The 27331-nt window shown below is 39.6% G+C and overlaps 1 protein-coding gene across 4 annotated transcripts; it reads right to left on the reverse strand.

The window, feature by feature from the left end:
* Nucleotides 1-343: 343 nt before the first annotated feature.
* On the reverse strand, nucleotides 344-27331 carry atos (atossa). 4 transcript variants are annotated; one of them, XM_065493969.1, is made up of 13 exons: nucleotides 27143-27330; nucleotides 24030-24257; nucleotides 6482-6687; nucleotides 5769-5962; nucleotides 5148-5391; nucleotides 4836-4984; nucleotides 4535-4722; nucleotides 4332-4480; nucleotides 3719-4204; nucleotides 3369-3550; nucleotides 2975-3299; nucleotides 2527-2765; nucleotides 344-2410 (listed from the first exon to the last, which is right to left on the reverse strand). In XM_065493969.1, exons 2-13 carry the CDS (start codon nucleotides 24121-24123, stop codon nucleotides 2230-2232), a joined length of 2637 nt encoding a protein of 878 aa, XP_065350041.1. In that variant the 5' UTR covers nucleotides 24124-24257; nucleotides 27143-27330; the 3' UTR covers nucleotides 344-2229. The 4 variants fall into 4 exon arrangements, with proteins under 4 accessions (XP_065350041.1, XP_065350212.1, XP_065349962.1 ...); XM_065494140.1 differs by having other exon boundaries at nucleotides 4332-4722; nucleotides 27143-27331; XM_065493890.1 differs by lacking the exons at nucleotides 24030-24257; nucleotides 27143-27330 and adding an exon at nucleotides 15209-15272 and having other exon boundaries at nucleotides 4332-4722.

The following is a 27331-nucleotide window of genomic DNA, read 5'->3' on the forward strand; positions in this document are numbered from 1 at the left end:
CAGTAAATAGTAAATTTGTGTAAATATGGCCCAAGGCCAAAAATTATTTGCAGCCATAAATATCGGCAAAAATAGAAATGATTTAAATTAAAGCAGAAATTTAAAAGAGGTACATTTCACTCTTCATTAATGTTCATATATTGAGTAATTAAATGTAATACGAATCAACACTAAACTTTACCGACGCTTTTCTTGCAGAAAAAACCCATGTCGCAATAAGTAGATAACGCTTTTCCCCAGTAACCTCCGACAAAGAAATGGATTTTTATTTTTCCGATGTGCGCCAGAAAATATTTATACATTGTTGGATGAAATTATTGGGATTTATTGACGAATCAAATACTTATTGTTGACAGTATTATGCATTTTTCATTTATTAAAGGAACATCAAGAAAACTTCAATACACCATTATCGTCATTATCTAAATAAAGCTATGTCATAAAACATAGCAGTATTGTTTGAAACATAGGTATTTAATTTCACTTTTCTGCTAATGCATGCTATTGTTCCTTAATTTGTTATTAATACAATCCATAATATATATTTTGTGATCTCTTTAATTGTATAATTTTGTATCATTTATATAATAAATAAGATGCTTTCCAATCTGTGAAAGTTGAAGCACGTTTTCTTGTTTTTCTTGTGATCTGATTTTCCTAAAATGTAATCTATACCTGCACAGTTTTCGTTTGTCGAAATTATAAAAAAAGCAGAGAGATATTGAATGAACGCAAATTCGTACTTAGACATTAGAAGATTCCGGCACTCAAATTCAAAATATTTGCTTTTTACATCAAATTGTACAGGCTATACCAAAATCGAATCAACCAAAAGCATAGTTTCCAATCGAATGCAAACACCAAACACATATCAGAATATGAAATCATTCCAAGTCGCTTCGCTTGAAATGAACGAAAAACTCAATTACGAGAGTGAGAAATTAATCGACAGGCACAGCTAGTGTGTAAACTGAGAACTGATTAATGCGATTATCATAATATGTCACATGGTGAATAATTCATAGTAAAATATAGAATATACAACATACTCTTCTGTGGTTAAATGAAGTCGGATAATCGAGTACACTGTGGATAAAGTAAGAACACACAAAACGCTTCAAATTGGCATCAAAATATTATATAATGACCAAAAAGCTCCCCGGGAAGCAGACTTAATTACTACAATCATAATTAGCATAATAATGAGTGCCTATACTGAAAGATTGGTTGATTTGCAAAGTACAATTAGAAACACTCACGCCTGCAGTTTTGCTAGAATCTTCATGTATTGTGTACATGTGTCTCTCTACCAGTTTGTGGAAGAACTATGGGTTCGAAAAAGTGATCATCCTTACAATGTAAATGTTTTAACTTTCCTACAAAGATTTCCCCGTGCGAACCCCGTCTCCGAAGCAGCCATATAGTAAGTGTGTATGTACACAATATTTAAAGCTTGCAAGACAAGACAGAAACGAGCCCGAATCCAAATTTCTCCTCTACAATAGTTGCAGTGTCCGATCAGAAAGGTGACAGTGGCTGCTGTCGGCGGGGAAAATCAGTTATCACGGCTGCCTATTATCCAGCGGAGGCAGGCACAATGTGCGCCGACCTCCGAGGCAAAATCATCACTAGTGTTTAATGATAATCAACACATATCCATAGGTTATAACGAGGCCAGACAACAGCTGGCTTGTATCACGAGAGATAAATTGAACCTCACATCACAAGTAATTATTACATGATCTTTACATCCATTTTTACGCCTAAGCGGACAAACTGCATCAGTGTAGTATTTAGACAGTACATTTCTACACAGATTGATCGGTTGATTTACAAATTATAAGTTCAGTTAGCAAAATTCAAAAACATTTCTACACTCTGTACACTCAGCGAATAATGGAGTTTGACATGGTGTCAAATTGGCTATCCTTGTCACTTCACAATAGATTTTGAACTTAACCAACCATTTACTGCAATTTTCCAGACGATTGAAGCGCAAACTGAATTTGACAACCACATCAAGCCCCAGCAGGAAACTCAACAGTAAATTGAGTTAAAGAAATTTGAGACAAACAAGAGAAGTATTCCAATTGAGGAGTTGCAGGTGTGTGCTTTCTTGCTACATTTTTTTTCTGATAGATCGCTTGCTTTCTGAGAGAGGGCTCAATTAGAAAGTTCCAACTTGCTGGTATCACAGATATTATAAACGTTAATAAGAATTCTCAGCAGCTACTTGCGGGGAGAGAATTTCGGGTTGGTTGGTCCACTGATGAAAGAGCGCAGCTCGTGCGCTGCGGATTCTCCTTCCTCCTCGCAGTGGGCAGTTGCCGTGTCTTGGTCCGACTTTCGGAAAATGATCATCCGGATGTCCGAGTGCAGGAAAACACGGCCCGACTTGGAGCTTGAGAACCTACGCGAAATAAATTAGTTGAATTTAAAATTTTCAACTAGTTCAGACAAAAATTTAATTTTGATTTCGTAATTAAGGTATTGCAATATTGTAAGTAAAGAGTTTCCAATGCGAACCTGAGATGAATGAGGTAGCGGAGATTAGAGGGCTGCATCTGTCCGTCAGCGTTGTTCTCCTGGCTGGGCAGGTACAGTGTGCGCTGTCTGAGGAACGTTTGTGAGCAGGGCGGCATGTCTGAGAGGTCGTAAGCCACCACAAACATCTTCACCACGGTGCCCAAGGGATTGAACAAGGTCACTTGGATGGTACCACTTCTTGGCACGCTATAACCTTTCTTTCCCAAATTTATGTGACCCTGAAAGCATAATTGGAAAGATACTTTAACATATTCTCTAGTTTTAAATAGTATTAAATTGAATAAAAAAAATAGAGGAATTGCTGTGAAATAAGAAAAAATACAAAAGATCTCTATTGAAATATCAACATTAATATAAGATTTTTTAAAAAGGTTAAAACTAAACCTCGGATCACATAATAAATGAATAGAGACAATTTCCAACTTACCAGGTACGGAGTAGAAACCTTGTCATTGTCGCCAAGGGTGTAAAAGAAGACAGTGACAGGCAGGTTGAGGTGTTTGGGACAAAAGGAGCCTGATGCTCCGAGTTCCGCAGTGAAGCCATGGACGGTGCTGACTGGCTCGAGCCGCCCGTTTAAAACCGACTCTTCAAACGAGCCAAGTAGGGAACCAGAGGTGGGCGACCACGAAAGTTTAGGGTGTTGGCATGTGGTGAACGGCGACGGTGGTGTTTCTACGTCAGGGGAGGCAGTGCAGCTGTCCTCGTCGGTGCACGCAGGACTTGACAGCGATTGACTATCAAACAGGGCACTGAAAATCGAAAGAGTGAGATGAGTTACTCATGACCGGTTAAATTTGACGTGGGAAGAGATTCCTCACCCCTTGATGGCTTGAACTGAGTTGAGTGAGCTGTCAAAGTCAAAGCAAGTGCCTCTTCGGACAGGGGCAGGACTTGAGGTAAGAGGCAGGCCTGAGCGGAACACCATGGAGGCAGCGGAGTCGAGAGACTGCCTGAACCTGGCTTTGTCCATGGCTGATGGAATTTTCACCCCACTTGGAATCTTCAAAGGATATTTTGATTAAGTTTTATGTAATGTGAGAAGACTTTTGATACTAAAACGAGGAAAGTTTTAATACTGGCTTTAGTGACATAGAGCTTAGATAGCATTGATTCAAAGAAGATTTAACTTGAAATTGAAACAATGGTCAAGGTGGAAAAAGAAGATTACCTCTGCTGCAACTCCAGTCTCCTTTCCAGAGATTGTCACAGTTTTATTAAACATGTGTTTAATCCTCTCCAGTCCTGTGGGCTTTGCCTGGGCTTGGAACGCAATAACATTCTCCTGGCTCGACCGCAGTATGGCCGCCATAAGTTTGTCCGCCTTATCCACCATCCTTCCATTCTCGAGCGGTTGCTTGGTTTTCGCACCCTTTTCCAGGAAAGACTTGGGCAGTGAGGGTGGCGTTACCAGCGCCACCATGTTGGCAGCAAGGGTCTTCTCCCCGAGGTGGTCCTTGAGCTGGTCCTTGTGCGGCTGAGTGACTGGCCGCACCCAATACTGCATCACGGCCAGAACTTCCCCTACTTCTTGCGGACTCAAATTCAGCTTGCTTCCAACCTTCGTCTCCGCTTTCTGGCCCTCAGTCAACTGCTCTTTCGACAGTTTCTCTGTTTCTTGTACTTTTGATGCACTTTCATCTTTTCTTGTGGTTCCCTGATATGCAATAAAGGTTTTTGTGTAAATAATGGTGCAGTTCAGTAAATAAAAAATGCATTGCAATATAAATTCAACTGGCATTCCTTCTGTAAAAAAAAATGATAAGTGAATAGGTTGAAATTACCTCATCCTCGGTGCAGCAATGGTGTTTTCCAGCCTTGTTGCAGCCAACGTGCATTCTATCATCCAGCACGCTAGTCTTGAGAGAATCCCTCCTTCTTACTCTGTTGTGCCTGCTGGTCCTGTGGTGCGACCGATCTTTCTCCTTTGGCGCTGCAGTTTGAACGCCATTAGCAACAGGCTCTAAATCCAAAATCAGCGCCGTACTTTCAACAGGAGTTGGTCTGAACAGAAGATGGTCCGGCGTCTCCAGGCTAGGAGTCTGGAACTGCCCCACCGCTCCCCTTCTTCTCTCCCGAGGCGGGTCAAGCAAACTAGCTCCAAGAAGTGGTCCAGCTCCCTTCTCTTCTACGCTGTTTTTTCTCTTTACTCCAGAATTATTAATTGGGAATAATCTGAGAAGAAAAATTTGGATTATAATTAAGTTGTTTTATATGATTTAACATCATGAAACTAATAACAATTCTTTGATAAATTACTTTAAAGTCAAATATTTGCTTTTGCTTACAATTCGTTATTTTTGAGATCATTGGCAGTGTTGGTTGTTGTACTATTGATGGTCGGGGCTGCAGATGAGCAGATTTCGTCCTGTTTGTGGACGCACAGCAAACTAGGCAGTACTCCACTCTCACCCCTTGGCAAACTCCTCAAAGAAACCTGAAACAAAATGAGTTTTAGAGCAACTACTTAATTTTTGCACAGGTGTGGTGTAAAAAAGGAATTTGTATATATGTAAATTATTTTTAGATTCATCAGATAAATTAATACAAATAATCAAATTTGAAGCAAGTGTATTTCAGTCAATGCATGGCCATTTTACCTGAAATGTGACTCTATTGTTTGGTCTTCCAATCTTGACTTCTGGAAAGCTGTGTTCCACTGGCTGGCGTTGGAAATGCGAGGTAAAAGGTTCTCCAGGGACGGTCAGCCTGTAGCAGATGTGTCTCGGAAACCGTCCTTCTGAGCTGGACAACCAAGCGCCCAGCTGGGAGAAGAACAGTTGCGAACGAACAGCCTGCAGCAACGCCCTCACGCCCATGCCACATCCAACTTCATCTCCACTTCTGAAAACGTGAAATAATTAAATATCTGGTCATAACAATCAATAATTAATGGAGAAGGAAAATTGTTACTTATTGTTCAATTTTGAGCCAAAAATAGTAAAGATATTCAAGAAAGGAACACAAATTTAACCAAATAATGAAGTTGGAAATAGCAAAAACAATTTAGGCTTTATAGTTTCCAATTTGAGGCAGAATATTATTTGAATACAGATCAGGGAAGAATTACTAAAGATTTTTTTTTGCTAAACCACTTTTCATTGAATGTTAAGAGACATGTCATTGGGACATTTAAAATGAGGGGCATATCAGTTGGGTCAAGGTATCTACAGGATCAAAACCAACTGCTTTCAATAAATTTGAAATAATGCATGTCTTACATGTCGGGCTGAGCTGAGATTGTCCACTGTTCGAGAAGCAAGTCTGACGGTGACGGCTTCACCGATGGTTCTGAACAAGAGGCTCTTTGAGCTCCGCAGGCACAGTCGGGACACACGAGCACCTCCAATTTCATGGGTATTCCCGACTGCCACAGCAAGGATATTCTTTTGCGGAATTCTAACTCTCGACGGCACTGCAAAAAGGAGCACAAAAATCAGATCGTACAGTGGTATTGTGTTATTAGAGTAGAGAGGATGAGAAACAATGCGAAAGTCCTTGGAAAGTGATATTGTACCAGCAGTGGCTTTATGTAACCAGCCAGGTGTTGCGTAAATTGCATTATAACAGGTGAAAAGTATGAGAAGGTTGATTGTCAGTAAGCGTGAGAATTGAGTGCCTCAGGGAGAATTCAGGAACTACTATAGCAGTTAAACCTTACCAGACTATTGCACGATAATTTGCTGTAAATTGCCTTTAGCTGATTATATTTATCAACGTTATTGCACTTGCATGCCACTTTTTAAAAGTTTAATAATTAATTGCCCAATACTTTCAAGCTCAAACTTAATACTAAAATTTTTCGAATTTTTAACAGAGGCAGGAAAAATACCACAAAAAATGCTGATTTGAAATACATACATCAATTCATTTGTATCAATACTCCTGAGAGCAGTTTAATGAATATTTCAAGACCTTCAATATATACACTCACCAGAATATTGGTGTTGGGGTCGCACTGGTGCGGGAGACCAGCGGGGCGAGGCTTGGCCCCGAGGGGTGGGCAGTGGGGTCCCTCGCCGTAGCCCCGGTCGGTGGCGCCGGGCACGCGGCCTTCGAGCACCAGCACGCCGAGGGCTGCAAACACCTCGTGCGGCTCTGCATCGTCGCCCTCGAGCACGGCGCAATGCATCCCTCCTCCTGAAACACCAATACAAAACACCGGTCAGTCACCATGCAAAGTATCGACTGGTCTGGGTCGGAACGGGGTCACCGTCCGCCCATTTCGAGAGCATGTTGTGTCGTTACTTTCCAAAGGAAGGGTGGAACACAATTGAAAATCACGTGGCCCTGCGCTAAGGGTCAAAAGGCAATGTGGGTCCAATGGCAATAGATCAGGTTACGCCACTGATACCCTGCGTGCTTCCATACTTGGCTGGCTAAACCGTAATTTAAAACAATCAGCGGTTACTGGAAACTGAAAAGATTTGACGTGCCCTTTTAAATGGCATCAAAAGATAGATAGCCAGAATTTATTAACTTCTTTTCTACTCATTAAACGCGTGTTATTGTAATAAAATTTCGATTCACACAAAAAGAGTTGAGACAAATTTTACAAAGAAAATCCTCTGTAAATAATGAACACATTATGAATCTAAATATTTTTCAAAAAAAAAAATAATTATACAATAAAGCAGAACGTATTGAATTATATGCCTTTCATCTTTTACAAGTTCAAATATTATTTTATAAGAAATAATACAATAACATAACATCGTAAGAATTGTTTTCTGTATAAAAGCAAAGTTCAAGACGACTGCTGGAGCTTTAAAATTTAAAGAGAAGTCAGGGCGAATACGGTCTCATTTGAAGTAGTGTCACAATTGCTTGTAACTTGTAAGGAGTGGTGGTGGTAATTTTGACAGGCTCAGAAAAGGAATCGGGTCACGCCCCCTCAAAAAAACACTATTTTCCAGGATCCAGGGATAATAGCTGTCAACATCGACTGTCCTTTAAAAATTGGGCGCTTACTGAATGAATCACGTTTTCGAAGCACCCTCGGCGCCGAACGTTTCGGACAGCACTTCAGGCCAGGACATTGGAGTCCCGTTGGCCGTGAGAACCGATTCAAGCTCAGCCATCAGCTGGTTGGCGCAGACTGAGGACGACTGAGGCGCTTGTGAAGCTCGAGCTTGCAGCTGGCCCCCTCTACGCCGCCGAACAGCGCTTTATGCGCACTTTGCCGCACATTGATTATTTTTTAGCCGCTTGTGCCAGATTTCCTTCCTGGCCCAATTAAAAATAGAACTTACCCATTTGCCAATAGAAACACCGCACTGTCATTTTTTTCTGCTTTATTTTTTTTCCTTTTTCTTGTATTGTTCCAAGAAATCGGTCCAAATAGAAACAGCCAGAAATATATATATTTATTAATAAAAAATACGAAACAAAAATAAATTTAATATCATTTTATGTGTTAAAATACAGACATTTTGTAAGCTACATACAAAAAAACTCAATTTTTAAGCGGAATTTCCAACTTCCCATATTTTGCTAATGGCAGCGGATCCCAAATTATGCATTTTGACAGCAATTATAGTCCGTTTTCCGTTCATGATGCACGCGGCTGTCAGATAAGGAAAGACCTTGGATGTGCGGCAAATAATATGCTCATTAAATACACACAGAGTCGCGGCCCGACGAGCCAAGGCTACAGAATAAAGAGTCCATCCCTACACCTCACAAGTCCCGGTCCACCTAGCAACAGAATGTGCCTGTTGTTAACCTGACGCGCAGTCAAGTGTTCTCTCTTCTGTGCCGTTTTGAGATCAACAGTGTTAAGGAGAGTACCTATATTCTCCTTAAACAGTGTCACTTCATTTGATATAATTGCTAATTTTTTCACGACTGGTTGTAGCAGCATTATTTAATTTTAATTTTAAGGCGACAAACTTTTAAAATAATATAATGTTTCTATAATTTATATAAGAACTCCTGTCCCGTGTATAAAGCTGTGGTAAATTTTATAATCGTTCCCATAAGGTAGCAAAATAAATATGCTAGATGTACACGAATATTGAAAAGGAACCCCACGCAAAGAAGTGCAAAATCATTGTATGGACGGACAGAGAAATAATTCAGAATCAAGTCCAACAGCCTTGAGAATCTTTAAGCCTTACCAAGAAGAATCGTTTTATATTTTAACTTATATCTTCCGAAGAAAAAGATTTAAAAATTACTACCGAACACATCGCTTTCGGAGTGCAACACGTGGATAGCCAGCTGCTGGGATCGTGTTCGCTCGCTGGGCTGGTTGGCCCGCGGATCGCATGCATCAATATCCAGCCAGCACAGCCGCACCGCGACCAAGCCAACCTTTCTGATGTTAAAAGTACCCAGCAGGAAGTTTGTGTGTGTGTGTGAGTGAGCTGATCAGCAGGCTTAATTCAGCGACACTTTTTGTGTCTCTAATAGCCGGGGCGAGCAGAGCAGATTGCATGCGACCCACTTTCCGCACCGTCGAAATGTCAATTATTACTTTGACTAGATTTCGCGTTTGCAATGGAACAGTGACGTCACGCAAAATTGATCTATTCGACTCTCACGCCCGAGATGTTAATTATGCCTGAATCTATTCGTTCTAGAGATTCAGAAAACGTGACCTATATATTGTGTTCTAAAAAGAGAAGTTTGATTGCATTTATGCGGAGAGTGACTATTTGTTTTGCATGCGACACTGCTTCTGACTTCCGTTGACCCATAAAGGAGCAAAATTGTCACGACACTCGATGAACCTTTCATAATTCACGTAAAAAGGAATTCAGAATTGATCTCTTTTTTTCTGAATATAATTATTGAAAGTTACCTCCTTGATTACGCTAAAAATATCCTGGTGAACATCATTGACGTTTTTTTATTTGCGAAGTTGCGATAAAATAGTTCAAATTTTAAATGAATGTTTTAACTCGCCCCTTTTTTATCATCTATTTTGAAATCATATTGCATAGTTTTCTGTTACTGATAATTTTTACCATCGATCCATCGATTCAAGACGCTGCAACAATGGCACACTTTCCTAATATTGCACTCAAAATCGTTAAACACCAGCACGTGTACAGATAACAAGCAACACGTCGAACAAAGGAAAATGATAATAAAGAGAGAACCAGCATTTGGAAGATGACGACAATAGCACAAAAGAAATACAAGCAGCGCCTTAGACGCTCCTCACCTGCAATTTAAATGGTATTAAACACACTGCTAATCAAGCTGCAAACGCACTTTTTATCAGAGACAATTGACACAATTTACCGCTGTGCGCCCATTCGTAAAACAAAGAATTGAGGTTAGCATTCACGCAAAGTGCATAATTGAAAGTCATCATCCATCTCATTATATATACGCCGAGGGAAGTAATGAATCAGTAAGTTGGCGTATAAACAAAGTGTGCGCGCGGCTCGACTTGCAGCACAATCTGCTGCTTTCTAACTCTTCATATAGTGATGCTCACTTTTACTCTAAACATTAGAGGCTTCTAATTGTTTTAGAAGGTAAATCACACTGCATGATTCGATAGATTTCTCCAGAATTGATGAATCTGAGAAATCGCAGAAGCACGACCACAAAAAGACCGAACGGTAAATCAGACTGGGTAACAATTGTTGAGATAGTAAGCCATTTTGCAAGCATCCGCTGTCTTGCGAATCAAATTGAATTGCAATTCGTGGCTAAACAGAACCAGAATCGGTCAAGGGATTTCACTTAATGATTTCCATTTCTATTGAGTCAGCCCAAGTGCAAGTACGTTGGGTAACTGAAAACCTAGTAAGTTTCAAATTAACCACAAACTGTGGCAAATCCTTGAACTAACATTAACCCACTTTTGTGCATACTACACGGATAATGCACAGCAAGTTATAAACTCATTTCGGCTGTGGTTGCCTTTTCGATTGCACGCCCGAAAATTTGGCGAGTGACGCAATCCCAACATTTTTACATGTGGTTAGCTCATAATCGCTGACAGCTCGATCTTAATTCAGTAGACTGCAATCAGACATATTATTTACAGGTTTTTAAACCCAGTGTTTTTTTATCAGTTAAGCAGTTCTTGGTATTTCAAATGCGAGCGCAAAGAAATCCATGTGTTATTGCACCTGCGAATGAATGCTGATCTGCAAGTCGCGGCCAATTAGGAAGACGAGGTGAATGCGGTGATGATTCAGCTTTTTGCTGCACGTGCTAAGCTGTCGGCTGACTGAGTGTCGGTCGGGCTCTGGTTCCGCGCCGGCCCACGCACACCTACATTGGCGGGGCCCCATACAAATGCGGAACAAGACTTCAAGAAATATTCTGGGGTAGTGAAAAGCCTAAGAGAACGAGGATTTACCATTTGCATGAAAACGACGATTTAAATTGAAAAATAACAGTTAGATGAACAGGATTTTAAATGGAATGTTCTCAAAGATATAAATTTAATATTTTTAAACGGTATATAGGGACAACTTTATAATCCTTAAGATTTTCCAATCTGGAATTGGTTTTCAATATAGCACACAAAGTTTTCTTCTTTTTCGGTCATCATGAATATTAATGAGCCTTTGTGCTAGCTTACATTAATATTTATTAATTAATTTAATTTCCATCTTACTGTTTTTCACGTCCCTCCAGCCTACGACTGGTTCGTTTGTGTGCAAATTCGAGCCAGTTCATTTTCACATTGTACTCGTTTGACGTATTTTGCGCTCTGCAAGAAGCACTAGCCGCTGCTCCCGCGTGTGTGCATGAAATTCGTTATCGATCACTAATTCACACGTCATTCTTCTGCTACACTCGCGATCAAAGAAATTGCATTCCCATTTTGGCAATACCTCATCTGGTCGTGAGAGGTGCAAAAAGTCCAGATTTTAAATTTGTACATTGCTTTTCGTATCTCGTACAGCGTTTCTCTCCATCAATCATTGTAGTGAGACGACAATAATTGTGCTAAAGTTATTGCCGCGGCGTTATATATCCTCTTTCCCGATATGTTCATTGGAATTTGACGTTTTGTAATAATATTGCCTCCTCTTTTTTCCTCATATATAGCTCAGTTTTCAAGGCTATTGTTATTCATGTGTCTATTTGTAATGTTGCCGGTTATTTGCTGCACGTTTATACACTTGTCAATTTTGCTCTGGATATAGATGCTGTAAACTGATACGCATAAAAACGCGTTTTAAGAGGTCAGCAAAAAAGGATTGATTTAATACCGATTCCTTTTAACTGATTTTTCTTTGCGTTGCAGAAAATAAATAATGCATTTTATCTAAAAAAATGTGAATAAAAACTTTTAAAATAGTAGAATATACCCTTCCCATAGCGTCAGTAACGTCATTAAATTTAAAATAGCCATTTTTTATATAAACGAGGTGGTACAGCAAATCGAAAAAAGTGTCTAGAGGATTTGATGAGCTCACCAAATTGTATAATATATACTTTATTGCCTGTAATTCGATCGGCAGAATATTTGAGGACCAATACTTAGCAAAAACTAACATTCGTCTCCTTTCTCCATTTGAAAGTGAAATTAGATCAAAGATTGTTTATTTATTGGATTGTGCAAACTTTGGAATCTTCTCCCGTGAGGCTGAAACACGACTGATATTAGGAGAGAGTCAAACAATAAAATTGGGCATGCAATCATCACGCTTTTGACCTAATCGCATCCATTTCTCCATTCTCCGCTCTCCGCTCTTCAAACCGGAATAACTCCATGTGTCGCCTTGAAAGTTGCGAGAGGTCCGGAGAGTTAATTTTAGTGCGTAGTTGGCCGCACGAGAAGTGCGTAAAAGCGCTGCAAAGCTGCGTTCTCGTCAACTACTGTCCGATTGTTTCCTAGCCGAAATTCCAAAAATTCATGTGAACAACTGTTCTTCAAAAAAGATTAGTTCCACAGAATCTTCAGTCTTACATTCATTATCTTCATTAAATACAAGATTGCGTCATTATCCAAAGGAGAGTCTCACGGTTTCTAATTTTCTCCGTTCACATTTACAATAAAACTGTTGTTCTTGCTGCCTTTTATTTCTTTGGGCAGAGTTTTATTGCTCTTATTGTAACAGATTTCACACCGAAAGTGCTCTTTGCATATTTTAGTTTAAAAGAGAGTGTCAAGAGGCGTGAAACACAGTTTTTTACTACGATTTTTTGTAAGAATTGAGGTTAAAAAAACAAGTTCTTGTTTCATACACATGCCTGTTTTCTCGTCAACTAGAAATTATGGTACACCTCAAAAAGAGAGTTCATTTGTGCACAAGGAATTTAAAACTATACCGTTTGATTAATACTACTTGTTAATTATACTGTCGGCTTTAACACTTTAACTTAAATATAAGATTTCATTCGGAGCAAACAGCATAGTTTGATGGCTGATCACGGCTGCAGCACGTGACTGATATTTTTTGCGCGAAAAACCTTTTAACGAAAACAATGTAGGTAATATTTCCAAGTGAGTTAATGTTATAGGCATTGTTTTGAAGGTTTGCGTTTGTCTCATTGTGACATTTAGCTAACTATCACAAATAAAAAGTCGTTTTGAAGCCAGTTTCCGGCGTAATGATCTGATTTTTGTTCAAACAATTCCTCACAGCCTGAAAAGAGAATGTTGGCTGCTTAAAGCAGCGATATATAAATCACCAGGCACACGGTACATTTCAACGGCTGGGAAGCTTGCCAAGGCGTACGCACATGCAAAAATACAATTCTGCACATACAGCATGGTGTAAATGGGAAGCAGGCGTGGTCCGGTGTAAATGGCACATAGATTAGGTCAACAACCCACATGGGTTTGACTATTAGATTGGGAAATTGCTCGGAACGCGTACGCTATGCACACACCGGCACAGATACACACATGTCATTTCAGGCTCCGAAAATAAAGCTTCCCCTCCACAAGCGTAATTCACTAGAAAAGAGCATCCTTGTTCCTGATGTATTATAGTACAGTTTAATAGCATTAGAAGGGGTGAGTTAAACTCGTTTAACTCACATTTAAAAGATATGTTATTTTTCTTGTTAAAATTTAAAAAAAAAATTATCATGCGATGATGCCACATGAATGGATCTGATAGAGCCGAAAAAATAGCTGCAGGTAAGCATTTATCAATCAATAAATCTCAAGCAGCCAGGAACTAGAGTTTGAATATCATTGAATTTCGAATGCAACCGGTTAAGAAACAGTCACGTTGCTATTGGAAAACGTGTTTTGCTGCTAGTGTGATCAGGAAACAGAAACTAAAATGTTTTTTGATTCACCTCCTTCCAACAAGATAAAACTACAATATTCCTGTTGATTATTGAAGTTGTTTGTTGATTGATGAAAGCTATTTATTTTAACAAGACGCTTCTTGATCTTGAAAATATTTCTCCCCCGAAATTACAAAAAAGGCTGATGTGAGAGAGAACTGAAAATTCGAATTTTGCTACACTTTTAGTCTTCCCTTTCTCGATGGCTGGCTGTGTGAATTAGTTTGATTGAGCTTTCAGGTTTCAGCTAGAACTCTGATAAATTTCATAAATTTCCCTCACAGGCATAGCTTTGACGAAGCGGTTAAAGTTTTAATTTTAAAACGCACTTGTTAAATATTCTTGTCATTTTTAAAAGCCACTTTGCCCGTATAATCATTTTCTTTGTGACATTGCTTCACCTTATCCTGCAGGCGCCATATTGGTCTAGAATATTATCGGATTCATAAATAAATAATTGTGCAGCTGCGACTATGTCGGCGCTCGTCACGATGCACGGAGGAAAAATGTCTTTGCGATATACAACCTGCTCTCATGACTTTGATTACGCATTAATTGCGACTCAGTTTCACACATAATTGCGAATTAATTTCAGGGACGCACGTTTCACAACTGTTTCAGAGGTCAGATGTGTGCAGCGCACAAGGTCGTTGGCAGTTGAAGAAGTGTGCTCTTGTTGGGGTTGATTTAAAAGTCGAAACTGCGTCACTTGTGCTCGCGCCAGCCACTTGAAATTAAGCTTCACCTCAACTCCGCTGCGGAATTATGAGTGCGAACCGTAAAAATAGCTCTGGGATTTCCTTTCGCTTTTTCGCCAATCAGAAGCGGCAAGGACACCACTTTCCTCAATTATTCTAGACCGAGCTGATTGCTCTGGCGCAAAAATATTCAAGAGTGACACTCGCACATCTGCGCCGAACTTGCACTGTGCGATTTTTTTGTTTCAGTTGACTGTGAATTTATCAGTTAAGCAAGATGCATGCCCCTTTTTTGTTGGAATTCCCGACCATAGCTTTGGAAGCCAATCAACTGTGATAAATGAAAAACCTGTCAAGACCGATAAAAAATCTCATCGAGTTTCCTGAAAATGAAAATTCAGACAATTTGCAACAAGTCCGAATTGAAGCAAATGAGCATTTGATAAAATAAGCATTAACCGTTCCACGCAGATGTAATTGGAAGAACTGAGGGTAATGATTAAAAATAGCTCACAGGGGGTTGAATCATGAGACGCTGATCAAAATTTCCGACCCAAAAAATAAAATTACCATTGTATGATTTTGAAATTTCGCAGTGCATCTAAATGTGTTAATGATGCGTGAGAGGAAGTGAGCAATAAGACGCAGAGATATGACGGGAATGCGTCACGGTGGCATACAAACGCACACAAACGAATAATAAATAATGCGACGGCCCGAAAAGCACACAAAAGACTTACTACTTTGCGAGTGCACTAGCAGCCACCTGCACACCGTTCCCGATCGCATTCATAAGAGAAGAAATGCAGAGCGACGCTGCTGTTCGCGACTCAAGGATTTGTGATTGCACGAGTTTTGTAACAAATCGCGGTGATCGTCCTTCGCACGTGCACTGAGCGAGCAAGCAAAGCAAACGCGGTGATTGTGGATCGGCGAACCGACACCGCACACCACAACAGGCAACAGCAATCCATTAAATTGAGCCACGAACTATAATTACTATTTTTCATTGAATTGCATCGATAATAACACAATGAATATATTTTGAGAGGCACGGCCGGCACGGCTCTTATCTCTCACTATCAGAAAAGTGAGTTTCGAAATTTTAAATTTCAACGTGATGGTAAATTGCCATTAATTTTTTCCGTATCACAGGATGCTTGAGTCAGGGCCGTTTTATGAAAATTATTAATTCGCAACGACAGAGCTATTTTTAGGTATTGTGAATAACGAAAATTTCAAAGTATAGAAGCGTTTTTATTGAGAGAAACATTTCTCACGGGTATTTAATCAAGTGTACAAATCGACCTTTGATTTTATTTGATCAGACGAAAAGATTTTTATCACGATTAGACGCATGATAATATAACTCAAGAGATAAAAATATCGTTTATGTACCATTAAATTTGAGTAGCTCTGAATTTCACTTTTTTCCCTCAAGGTTAGTGTCGTTACTTAAGACCAGAAGTAAAAGTTTTTTAGTCATGACCAATTTAAGACTCAAATATCAAGTTCAGAAAAATTTTTAAGTACAAAAATTCTCAAATAAATTCATACCAAAGGATAATATTTTCTAATTTGTCAAGAAATGCTCCCCTGATTCGTTTATTATTTTTGACATGATAGCTTTTCTCTCCCCATTGAAATATTACATCAATTTTCTATGAAGAGTTTTGCATTTCTAGCAGCGCTCAACAAAAAGGCAGAAGAGGACAGTTGAGCGATAATTAGAAGGGTGTTTATTCGGAGGGCATTCTAGATTCGCGCGCGTATGTTTTGTGCATGCCAAGTTTATTTCTAGTGGCACTCGCGCGGCGGCCACCATACCAAATACGTATACACGTAAACTATGGTCGGGAATGCCACGTGTTAAAGCTGCTGAGCTGGCACGTGCCGCCAAAAATATATTCACCACTACCGGTCAAGATATCCTCCACGTGACCCGAATGTACGAAAAAAAAATTCGTATTTAATTGAAGTCAAGATCAATTTTAAGAGCGAAATTGAAATAAAAATAAACTAGCAACCTTAAGTTAACACCAATAAAACGCTCGAATCTAGAAATTTTTAAAACGATCATACAATAGCGTGATATTAATAAAAAGTTGTAGCTTCTTTTGAGAAAAATTAGAGACCGAAACGTGCAGGAAATTGTGCCACGGCGCCGGTATTGTACCATCTAGTTAAGAGGTGTTTCGTGTTTTTGTTCACACCAGCTTCAAAGAAAATGTTAGCACTTTGATTTCTCGGAAAAAAATAATTGGCGAGCAGGTCAGTGAACCTATAAAACCACAATTTGCATGGCGCATGTTCCCGCGGTAATTATTGACCAGCATCAGCTAAAGCTCGGCATGAATCAATAGAGCCAACCGCTCGCTTTGAAAGTGGAAATTGGGGCATGTACCTAATGTAATTCCAGAGGTAAGAGGGACCTCTTTTCATACATAAGAGATTGTGCAAGCTGCTTCGCGTTCCCCTTGAGATGATGTCATGTCCAGAAGAATCCTCCAATTCTTTCGATATAATGGACCACTTGACTGGTTGGTTTTAATTGACTATAAAACCAAAATTGTAAGGATGTTGAGCGTTACAGACTCCAGCGCTCAAGTTTTTGAAGCCTTTATTGCAATTACACAACTCTTTTTAATAATTCACGCTTGGTGAAAGGAAAGCCAATTATTCCGGCTCGAGCTTTCTTTGCGTCTTTCTGCAAACAAGCGTTACCTCATTCGCTCGCCTATGTAATAAAAATAATGCTTTGCCTGCGTGCAAGGTGAAAGCAAAATTCGTGAAAATATAAATATAGTAAAAACATCTTGACTTTCATAGCAAAACGCAAGTTGCGCGTTAAACCAATTAGGATTTTAATGTGCCGCGATTATATTATTCCACTGTCCTCTTTCCTGCAAAGAAAAATCGAAGGAGGCGCACGGACAGATAACTTTTCAAATTAGACATGCACGAGCCTCGAGGGCGTGACACTTCCAGCTTTTCACCAACTGCCTGTTCGGTCAGGCAAGCCGCAGCTGAACGGCAAAAAGAGGTGCATTTGGATTAACGGTTCGGTGTAAAATCGTTGTGTCAATGAGACCGCTTCTCAAGTGCAGCCAAATTAGAAGACGAGACCTCGGATTACTATGTTAACCGCATTCTATTAAGCGCATGCTTTTTCCAATTGGTTAGCTGGCAAAATCGACGTTTTCCCCTCTGTTCTTTAAGATTAATGATGCGCCCACCAAGTGAAAAGCAATTAACAAGTGAAATCATCCAGCCATAATAGAGTTTATAACTCCATCAATTATCAAGGTGGAAAATTGTCATAATATTCCTCCTCAATATCAATAGACGATGTTGAAAAATGTTCAACAATATGTGTTAATTATAAATTTGATTGCATTTGATCATAGAACCACGTAACAGCTCCACCCCACTGATAATTATCATTTTAAGTGACGTTAAGCTAGACTGAAATGATAATTAATAAATAAAACGCATTATCTAATACAAAATTTATTTTACAAATTTAAATTACTTTTGTCTTTAAATAAAATAAAAGACATTCTTAAAAAACAAAACCTATTTTCTTTCACGCAACTTTAACCATATAATATGAAAAATTCACCGTTTCTATTATGGGCGTTTTCCGATTTCCGATACGTGTTTTCAGCTGCTTATTTTATTTCAGGTGTGGTGAAATGAACCAGCTCTTGACGATTTCGCTCCGAGACATATCCAAAAGGAGGCCACGATCAAGCATTGATCGCAAGTCAGCTGCCCTGGCAGCAGGATTTCCGAAAGCATTTTGCCCGTGAGTCACGTGCGTGCTCACCCGCATTAGAAGAACACAAAAGCAGTCCAAACCCTCTCGTTAAACAGAAAATGGTCGCAGAAGAAGGAGCAAATTTGTCACTTTTACCAACTCCGCAATTATCTTTGCTCCCAAAATAAACACTGAATCGTACAATAAAGCTAAATGTTTGGTAAATTACTTTGGTAAAAACTAGTACTTTGTCAGGGAAAAAATTGAAAGAAAAAAATGTCTTCAAACGAAATATTATCTTGCTTTCCAAAAACACATTTTAAACGCCCTGTTATAAGATATACTAAGTATTATTTACCTGTCAAGTGGCGAAAGAATCAAGGAGAGCGAGACTGGTTGCTCTGGCTGCGAGAGTCGGCTGAGGGAGGAGGTTCAACGACTCAGCCAGGCAGGAAGCAAGTCGATGACCTTGTGCCATTGTTGCCGCTGTCTGTGGCAGATGGGCCAACAAATTTCCTGGTGCCTTTCGCACAATATTGCCTCCAACTGTGCAACACGAAAATGTGCGACCCAACTGCCCAGACCCAGAAGCTGCGTGCGAGCGTTTTAGGCCACGCCACCAGGCCATATGCATGCAGTTTCGGTATTTCTGATGAGTACGCGAAAAATACCCATAGGTGACGCAAGCCACACCAGAAAGTTTATGTGGACTGTTTTATTTTTGCTTTTCCATTGTAGTTTTTATTTGGCCCAGAGAAAGCTCATATTGGTTTTATTTGTTAAACCCATTAATATGTAACGGTTCCAGGCATTAAAAATTAAATAAAAACCAAAATTAGAGTTTAACTTTAAGAAAAGTAAACAAAAAAACTAAAACATTTATACACACATTTATGATGTTTTTGTCTTGATACCACAATTTCTTTTTTACAAAAGAAAAAAAAATATTTTTTCCTCTTCTAGCAATTAGTGAGCGGTCACTCTTATCGATATTTCAACCGGCACAATAAAAAGCCGAAAATAAAATGGTCAGGGATATAAAAGACAAGGGACGAGAGCCACACGAAGATACGCGGATTATTAATAAAGCCTCACATTAAGGAAATGCGTTTTACTAGAATTTCTTTTGCATTTCTATTTGCTTGCGTGCCGCAATCGATTGCCACAAATAAATATCAATCCTATTTTATTGCTGACACGAAATAAACAGACAACCGCGTGTTAAATGTTCGGTGAAACAAATCCAGCCATCGCAACTGACGAGTGAGTGTCATTACCCAGAGTGCACGAAATCCTAAAGTTAGACATGTGGTTGGTCGGTCTCTCGGTGCTGTCCGCGAAGTAAAAATAGAACCAAGGGCCGTTGCTGATTCTTCGTGTCCGCAAAAGTGTGCACGACCATTTAAAATGTGGGAGACGATTCGGCTTTGCATGCCTGGAAAGAGGATTATTTCGGCCAGAACACTCTCTTACGACACTAAAGGATTCGCTTTCATTGCGTCACTCGCGAATGTGTTTGAAATTCTGCTATACGGCTTCGGCTCTCAAGCGTGGAAAAACTTGCACATTGACACACACTTCTTCGTGCTGGATAACGAAACACAAGAGGGATCTTGATCAGAACGTTTTCACTTTTTTGAATGCATTTAAAAAAGTACTCTGATAGCAACCACAAGCTATATCTGGTCTTTGTTTTGTACTTTATCTCCAAGTCCTTATAACAGGGCTTGATACGTGCAATACCTATAAATGCATGGCTTTTGCAAATTATGAATACGCACAAGCATCAATAGGTTCGCCATTGGAATCCCTCCTTCTTATACGCTGACGGGAACAATTTTAGTCTCTGTGCAGGGGCGGATAGAGAACGAGCCCAATTTGATATTGGATTTCGCCGCAGTCAGGACGAATAGTTATGCGCGGGTCACAATTCCATTGATATTAGCAAAGGATAAATGGTATTGCTTTTGGCATGGCAACTTAAATTTCACTTTCTCCGTTTGCGCTACTTCCTGCGCATATTCTACTCGTCTGATTTCAATGGTCTAAGAGAAACGAACAAGAAACCTAAGAGTATGTCGCTAATTAATTATATTATTTTTTTAAAGAAATTGATTTTATTTAAATTATTTGCATGCAGCCGTAGATTTTAATTTAGCATCAGACGTATTATGTTTGTATTATCTCTACTCCACTGGATTGAAAATCAACTGCATTTATTTTTAACCTCCCCGTCAGATAGAGGTTAAAAAGATACAAGTGTTATCTTCAAGAAGAGCACAATAGGTTTTTGTATTGGCCTTTTAATGTTGTTAACCAAGCTGTTGCTTAACGTGATAACATCACAATATTAAATCTATATTTTTAAACGCAGCACAGTATTCCTCAAAACAACAAAATATTGTTCTGAGGTAAAGCCACTCCCCTAGCTGCTAGTTCAACGGGCCTTAAATTGGCCGTACTTTCTGCCCACCCGCGAAAAATGAACGCCGCAGCTTTCATGCTAATTTTACCCGCAGCCAATTTGCCTGTCGGATTCACGTTGGTCTCCCATTCAAGAGCAACTGGAATTAAAATTGTTGAGCAATGGCCACTGCCAGAGAGAGGGAGAGAGTTTTGATCATAATACGAGACTGGCATTATTCAAATGTGATAATTCGCAATTGCGAAACCAGACATTAAATTTAGAGTGTTGTTGACATGGATCACCAGAGTAGAGATCAACAACGAACACAATATTGAAAACGGAACAAATAATCGATCAAAAAATCATTTTATTTCTACATTGAACAACAAGGAGTTAGCGTAAGCTCAGTGCGACTTGCTGACACACGTTGAATTGATTATTAATGTTATAGTGCGAGGATCAGGATATAATTAAAAACATGCGACTTCACAGGCCAGCTTGCCAATTTGCATCAGATGAAAGCTTTTGCGAGATTTGGTTGGCACGTCTGTGAACGTGTTGTGTTTGTTTCGCGAGCAAAACAGATCTGTGTGCCCTGCAGTCAAAATAAACACTGCGAAAACATTCTCAGCGCCAAATAGTCTATCTCTTGTGCCTCACGGACGGCCATATTATCTCGGAGTGCGCTGTCTCTCTCTTATACTTGGTCTAATCTGATAATTAATTGTACACGTGATGAGGCATGAGAGATCCGACTAATCTTTCCCAGTGAAATGGTGGGTATAAGAGAGAAAATATATCCCTCCCGGGATGGTTGATTTTCTTCCCGCTCCTAAGTGGCTTACAACGGAAAAGTCACGCTTGACCCTGATAGACAGCAGCGGCAGAAAGGACGAGCACCAAGAATGCCAGGCTGACGTCAATGTGAGATGCAGATGATCCAATCCCGAAATAACTCTTTGGGCCTGCCCAGCTGACATTCCGCAAGACGCACCATCAATTCGAGTACATCAAATATAAAGGGAAGAAGATTAACTTTTTGCGCTAAGCGCCAAAGTTTTGCAACCACTCGACCCCGAAAACCTATTTCTGCATCGTTCAAGTTCAAGAAATTCCATTGCCCCATTCTTTGAGGCGGAAAAGAATCAACAGTACTAACAGTGTTGTAGACACTGCGATATAATCTAAAGGTTTCATAAAATAATATTGGGTTTTAAGCAAGTAGATCATGGTAAACAAGTTATTTGAACTTCCTTAAATTTTAGGTAAAAAAGCTTGCTTAATCAATCCCATGAAATAGTGCATGTGTTTGTAGGCAAGCTGAATTATTGCGCCTTGACCTTTCTCACTGTGGCCGATCAACGTGAGTCAATGATCTTGGAACTCATTTCTGCTCCCCTTTTGTTTGTTGTGAATACCACTATTTCAAGCGTCGCGTGGCATAATACAAATCTTATCACTAACTGAACGTATTCAGCAACCCGACCCATTCTTGCGTCACGTGCTAGCTAATTGAGGGCAGCAACACCGCTAATTAATGCCCGCCGTCCCACTTATTGTGCACTTTTGATTCATCTTTCAATTTCACTTTGGCAGTTTTTCACAGTTCTCCGCGGTCAGTGCTGTTGAATGTGGAGTATACTCGTATACGCGAACCGAGTAATTGAAATTAGACATTTTACGCCATTTAACTTTCGCTGCAGGTATCTGTGGCGCTTACTTATCTCTCGCTCATGCCTAGCGCAACACACAAAAAGTAGCTGCAGCGCTTTCTCTTCTCGCTCGCTTGGTGTAATGCATTTTCCCTTTCGCTTCAGTTCCACCTTGTAATCGACCGGTTGCGAATTGCTGTTACCAGATAACGCACATTGACTATGAGAGATAGTTGTCATTCAAATTGAACTTGTGGTATTTTACTGCAAGGGAGAAATCGGATCTCATTATTACCGGCTAAAATACGGCTTGTTAATATTTTAAGGGCTTACAAAACAGGACTTCGCTTGCGGTAAGCAACATCCTGGAAAAATTAAACAGGAAAAAATATTTTTGTGCTCGAAACAGAGTGAACCAGTTCAAAAATCATAAAATTAATATTTTTGTATTTTAGAGTTCATAATATCTAGTGACTAATAATGCTACCTCTCGCAAATAAAAATTGTTTTTATTTTATCAATTAATGCATTTTCAATTTTCAAAAAGGGGTTTTTGTATTTGTATGTAACGTTACAAATCACGTGACTGAATTTCGCATCTGAGCAGCTGCTGACCAATTATGCCGAAACTAGGTAATTGACGCCAGTTGCGAATACCAAGCGAGAGAAACCGTTTCTCAGAGGCTGTGAAGCGGACAACAGACCACAGAGTCGCGCTCCTGTTGCTCTCTAGATAGATAGCTGCTGCAACCAGATGGTTTCTTTCGTCATTTGGCGCTAGATCATGATCACAGAAAGTTAACATCGGCAACCATAATGTAGAAAATAAACTTTTTCTTTCGTATCCGTTGCAGTTTTTGATAAATTAAAACAATATATTTTCATTGAAGTTCATTGAAAGCTTTACCGTTTATGATAAACTCATATCAAATTTTACTATGCTTTCCTTTCATGGGTAATTTTAGGCGTTTACGCCGAGTTTGTTAGATAACAAAAAATAGATAGTTTTAAAATGAATTTCCAAACTCCACGATGTGCAACTTAAATGCGACGAAAATCTCAAAGTGGTTAATCGTTTCGAACAATAATAGTTGCGAAGTCTAATAGGAGCAGTTGAATTTTCAAATTGTTACGCACGTAAGTAATGTTAAACGAATTTTTGTCAAGATTTCCGATTAAAAATATACGTTTGAAGGTTTTGCACCAGTGGCAATAACAAATAAAAATAATTACTTGTATCCTACAGCGTTTAAAATTAATGCTATTTTTTCGCCCCCATTCCGCTTGCAATAATTATAGATTCAATCAGCCTCTCTTGAGACTGGCGTTATAAATTTCGAGCAATCACGCGGTGCGGGCAGTAAACCGGCCCGTGGGTGGGTCAAGGAGAACATATTACTCCGACCAGTGGCACAACTTCCTCGGAAAATCGGAAAGCTCATTAAATTATAGGACCAAATTTTATTTATACTAAAAAAAATCTCGTGGAAACCATCACGAAAATTAGTTAATTGATAATATGGAATCCCTGATGTAGGATTATGGTTTTCATGTGTGTTCTCCATTAAAAACAAACTAAGCAATCATCGCTTAGAAAGGGACAACGTTCCTTTTAGATGTGATGTAAAATTCCCATCAATTTTATGATATAGTGGCAAGTTGCGCCACTACACTCACCAAACAGAGAATATATATGCAATTACGCAGCATAACTAAACAATACGAACTGAGAGATTACTCACTTTTCACGGCAGCTTGCGTGGGCAAAGACGTGGACGCAGAGTTGCTGTTGCCGGCGCAGTTCTGGTCACGGACCCTGGTCTGCACCACGGACATGGTGACCCTTGGACTGCAGCTGGTGCACTTGGGCGGGCGGATGGGCGAGCCGCGGGGCGGGGGGCATGGCGAGGGCGCGCTGGCGGTACGAATCCTTTCTGGCTCGCTCACGCTGCTGCTACACTCGCGGGGGGCTGCAAACAAACACGGGCCCTCAATATAATATACGTAGTCACGCATCACTCGCGTAAGGATGTGAATGCAGGCACGGAAAATTCGGGTGTTTCCGTCCTTTCAAGTGATAAAAATTTACGCACATAATCTTGTTGGACGTTGTTTAAAAATAAGTTTAGATGATTGACACGTTCCGATCTTTGCCAAGGCAAATGAGCCTGATCTTAAAAAAGATATTTAAATTAAAATTGGGCGATGCATGGCAAGAATCAATTGAAAATTGTTTACATTGTTGCATGGAAGGAGGAGATCCTGTTTCTACTATCCTTACATAGTTGGGATAATTTGAAAATTGGGTAAAAAATCTCTATAGAATTTATTTATTTGATAATAATTACTTTTCGAGTCTTGATATATAGATAAAGTGAAAGTGCTATAAAATTATTAATGCACCTCAAGACGTTAATTTCGTTGGGAAGAACTTCCGTCCCAAAAACGCTCGATTGACCTATTTGCACGTGCGGATGCGCTGCATGTCGTGGCCCACTTTTCACGAAACTCGGCAAAAACCGCTGCCGCCACGTTCCAAAATAAATTCTCGCTTACTCTGGCCAGTTGAAACACAAGCGAGCGCGACACACGAGACTTTGAAAGCTGAAAATCCATCTGACAAACAGACTCACTACTACTTTAAAGCTCGCAGAAATTTCAGAAATCACGTGGCAGGTCCGTGGTGTCATTTAATGACACTCACGATAGGCGATCTTGTGGCCTTGTTCTTTAATAAAAAACACTCGCATACTGACTGTGGCTGGCCGGGCGAGATTCGAGATTTAAACCTCCCCGCAAACACTCCAGAAAACACAATCATATCGAAGTTGAGCTCAAAACGCATAATATAAAAATGCCAATTTTGTCGTTGCGTAGTTTAAAAAGTTTGAAAGTTGGAAAGAGTAAAAAAATATAATGTTGGAAACTTGAATAGCTTTAATTTTTCTGTTTACTGCTTCTCTCTGTTTGTTAGATTGCAAATGAATAGAAAAATATATACATATTATCAACAGTTTACTCAAATATTTCTGTAGGGTCAAATATTTTATTGTTAAACAATTTGAGATCAAGATTCAAAAGTTGTAGCGTCATATTCACCAAAACTTTATTTCACAATTGAGAAAAACTGAACTAACACTTATTTTTTCTTTCAAATCACAGCCATAAATGGGGCATGAACAAAATCATAACCAGTCGCTTCCCTGCAGGATTTTTCTTTTTTCTTTTTCTCTCCTCTCGTGTCGGAGTGAGTGGTCGTTGGAATGGGATTTTTGTGTCAAAACGCAGTAAAAGCAGGGGGAAGAAGTAATAATCACCGCGACAAAATTGGTCTAAATTATGTACACGCATTCAGCAGTACACAATGGAGCAGCAGCCGTGGTCGTGAAAGGGTTGCTCGAATGAGCAGTTCTGCTCATCCACGAGTGGTCCAGGCTGAGTGCAAGCATCGGGAAAACGCAAATCTTTGGACTTGGCAGCGAGTACAGCTGCGGGAGCTCGTTCCACGAATTCCCCCATGTGTCATACCGGTTAAAGCAAAATCAATACTGGGTGGCAAAAGGGAAGACACACACTGCAGGATCCAGTTCCCACTGATTCACTCAGTCAATGAGCGACTTATGCACACACTGCTAAACAAAAGGGCGAAAGATTTTGGTCTATTTTTAATTTATTATAACGGATTTGACTCTCCTCCTTGCAGACGAAAATTTTGTTCTCATTGTCAGTATGTAGCAGATATTTTTAGTATTGCAAATTATTGCTCAACATTTCATGACTCACGCCAGCCTTAATATTTGCCGAGGAAAATGCAATTTTCTACAAAAACGGCCACCTAACTGTTACTCTTTTAGCGGGCTATTTCTTTTAAACGGCATTCTGAAACCTTATTGTCAATATCATGAGACAAGGGACGGTTGGTCGTAATGGGCAAATTACGAATGTCAATGCAAAGCAAGCCAATGAAGAAATGATTGATTGACGGATCAAAAGAGTCGTTAGGGATGTGAACAATGCGGCCGATTTTCTGCAACAACTTTTAAATTTGCTCTTAAGTGCGACGACAAGATTTTTAAGGGAATTTAACACGACTAGCTTGTTGTTCTGGAAACACAAGGTTATCAAAATATAAATTGATGAAGGTGTTCAGGAGACTGGAGATATATAGCGTGCGACCGAAAATAACAGGGGACGTTTTCTATAGAAAAGAGGGGCTGCCGAGAGTAACCATTTTACCAGTGGTGAATTTAGTATTATTTACCAGGGAAATGGAAATCCTATTTTCCAATATTCATAGATGTACATAATTCTTCACATATTTTACGACCACTGTTAAAATATATTCTATTCTTCTAAAAAATTTAGTTTTCTTTTGACATTTTTGCAAAATACCACATCAGATAACGATATGTGGAAAAATTGCTACTTAAAAAGATTAGAATAATCAATATCAGAAATGTATATCTTAATTTAAAAATTCCTAATTCTAGCAATCTAATAATCATTTGCTCAATCACGAAAAAGAATTTCAAAATTTCTCCCACATTTAAAAACGGCCGCGTTTTAAATTTTCGTAATTTTAACCACTCCAGCAGAAAATGCAAATTAGGTTGGAATGTGGGTCAAACAAAAGGGCTAAATTTGCTCCTGGAATGTCATTCAGCCTGCGTGACGTTATGGTAGTGACATTTCTTCCGTTTCGCATAGCTGCTATCGGACCCTTCCCCGTCGCTGCGCTTTCATGCAAATTCGCTTGGCAGCCGTCAATTAAATGCGTAACTCGACACAAAATTCGTCAAGGAGGTTGCGTGTCACTCGCGCGACGAGTGCAAAAATAAACTGAATGAACACTCACCTCGGAGGTCGTGGTAGCGGCGAAACACTACGAGGAAATTAAAGAAATTCAAAGTACTACGGACGAACAGGCAAAAGAGGTGGTGCAGCTCGATTTTCACGGCGGACCGCGGACGCACGAGAAATCGGTCCGAGAGTGGCTCGGGCACTGTGTTGGCTCTGTTGGTTCTCGCGAGCAAGGTCCCCCTTT

This window comes from Cloeon dipterum, chromosome 1 (assembly GCF_949628265.1).
Source record: "Cloeon dipterum chromosome 1, ieCloDipt1.1, whole genome shotgun sequence".
Lineage (NCBI taxonomy): Eukaryota > Metazoa > Arthropoda > Insecta > Ephemeroptera > Baetidae > Cloeon > Cloeon dipterum.

What these genes read in the sequence shown, in the direction of transcription:
- atos (XM_065494140.1), bottom strand. Translation starts at nt 24,123, where the DNA reads ATGTCCGTGGTGCAGACCAGGGTCCGTGACCAGAACTGCGCCGGCAAC. An exon ending in CACGCAAGCTGCCGTGAAAA is followed by an intron (nt 6,688 to 24,029) that starts GTGAGTAATCTC and finishes TTGGTGTTTCAG; the next exon opens with GAGGAGGGATGCATTGCGCC. An exon ending in ACAATAGAGTCACATTTCAG is followed by an intron (nt 4,985 to 5,147) that starts GTAAAATGGCCA and finishes ATTTTGTTTCAG; the next exon opens with GTTTCTTTGAGGAGTTTGCC.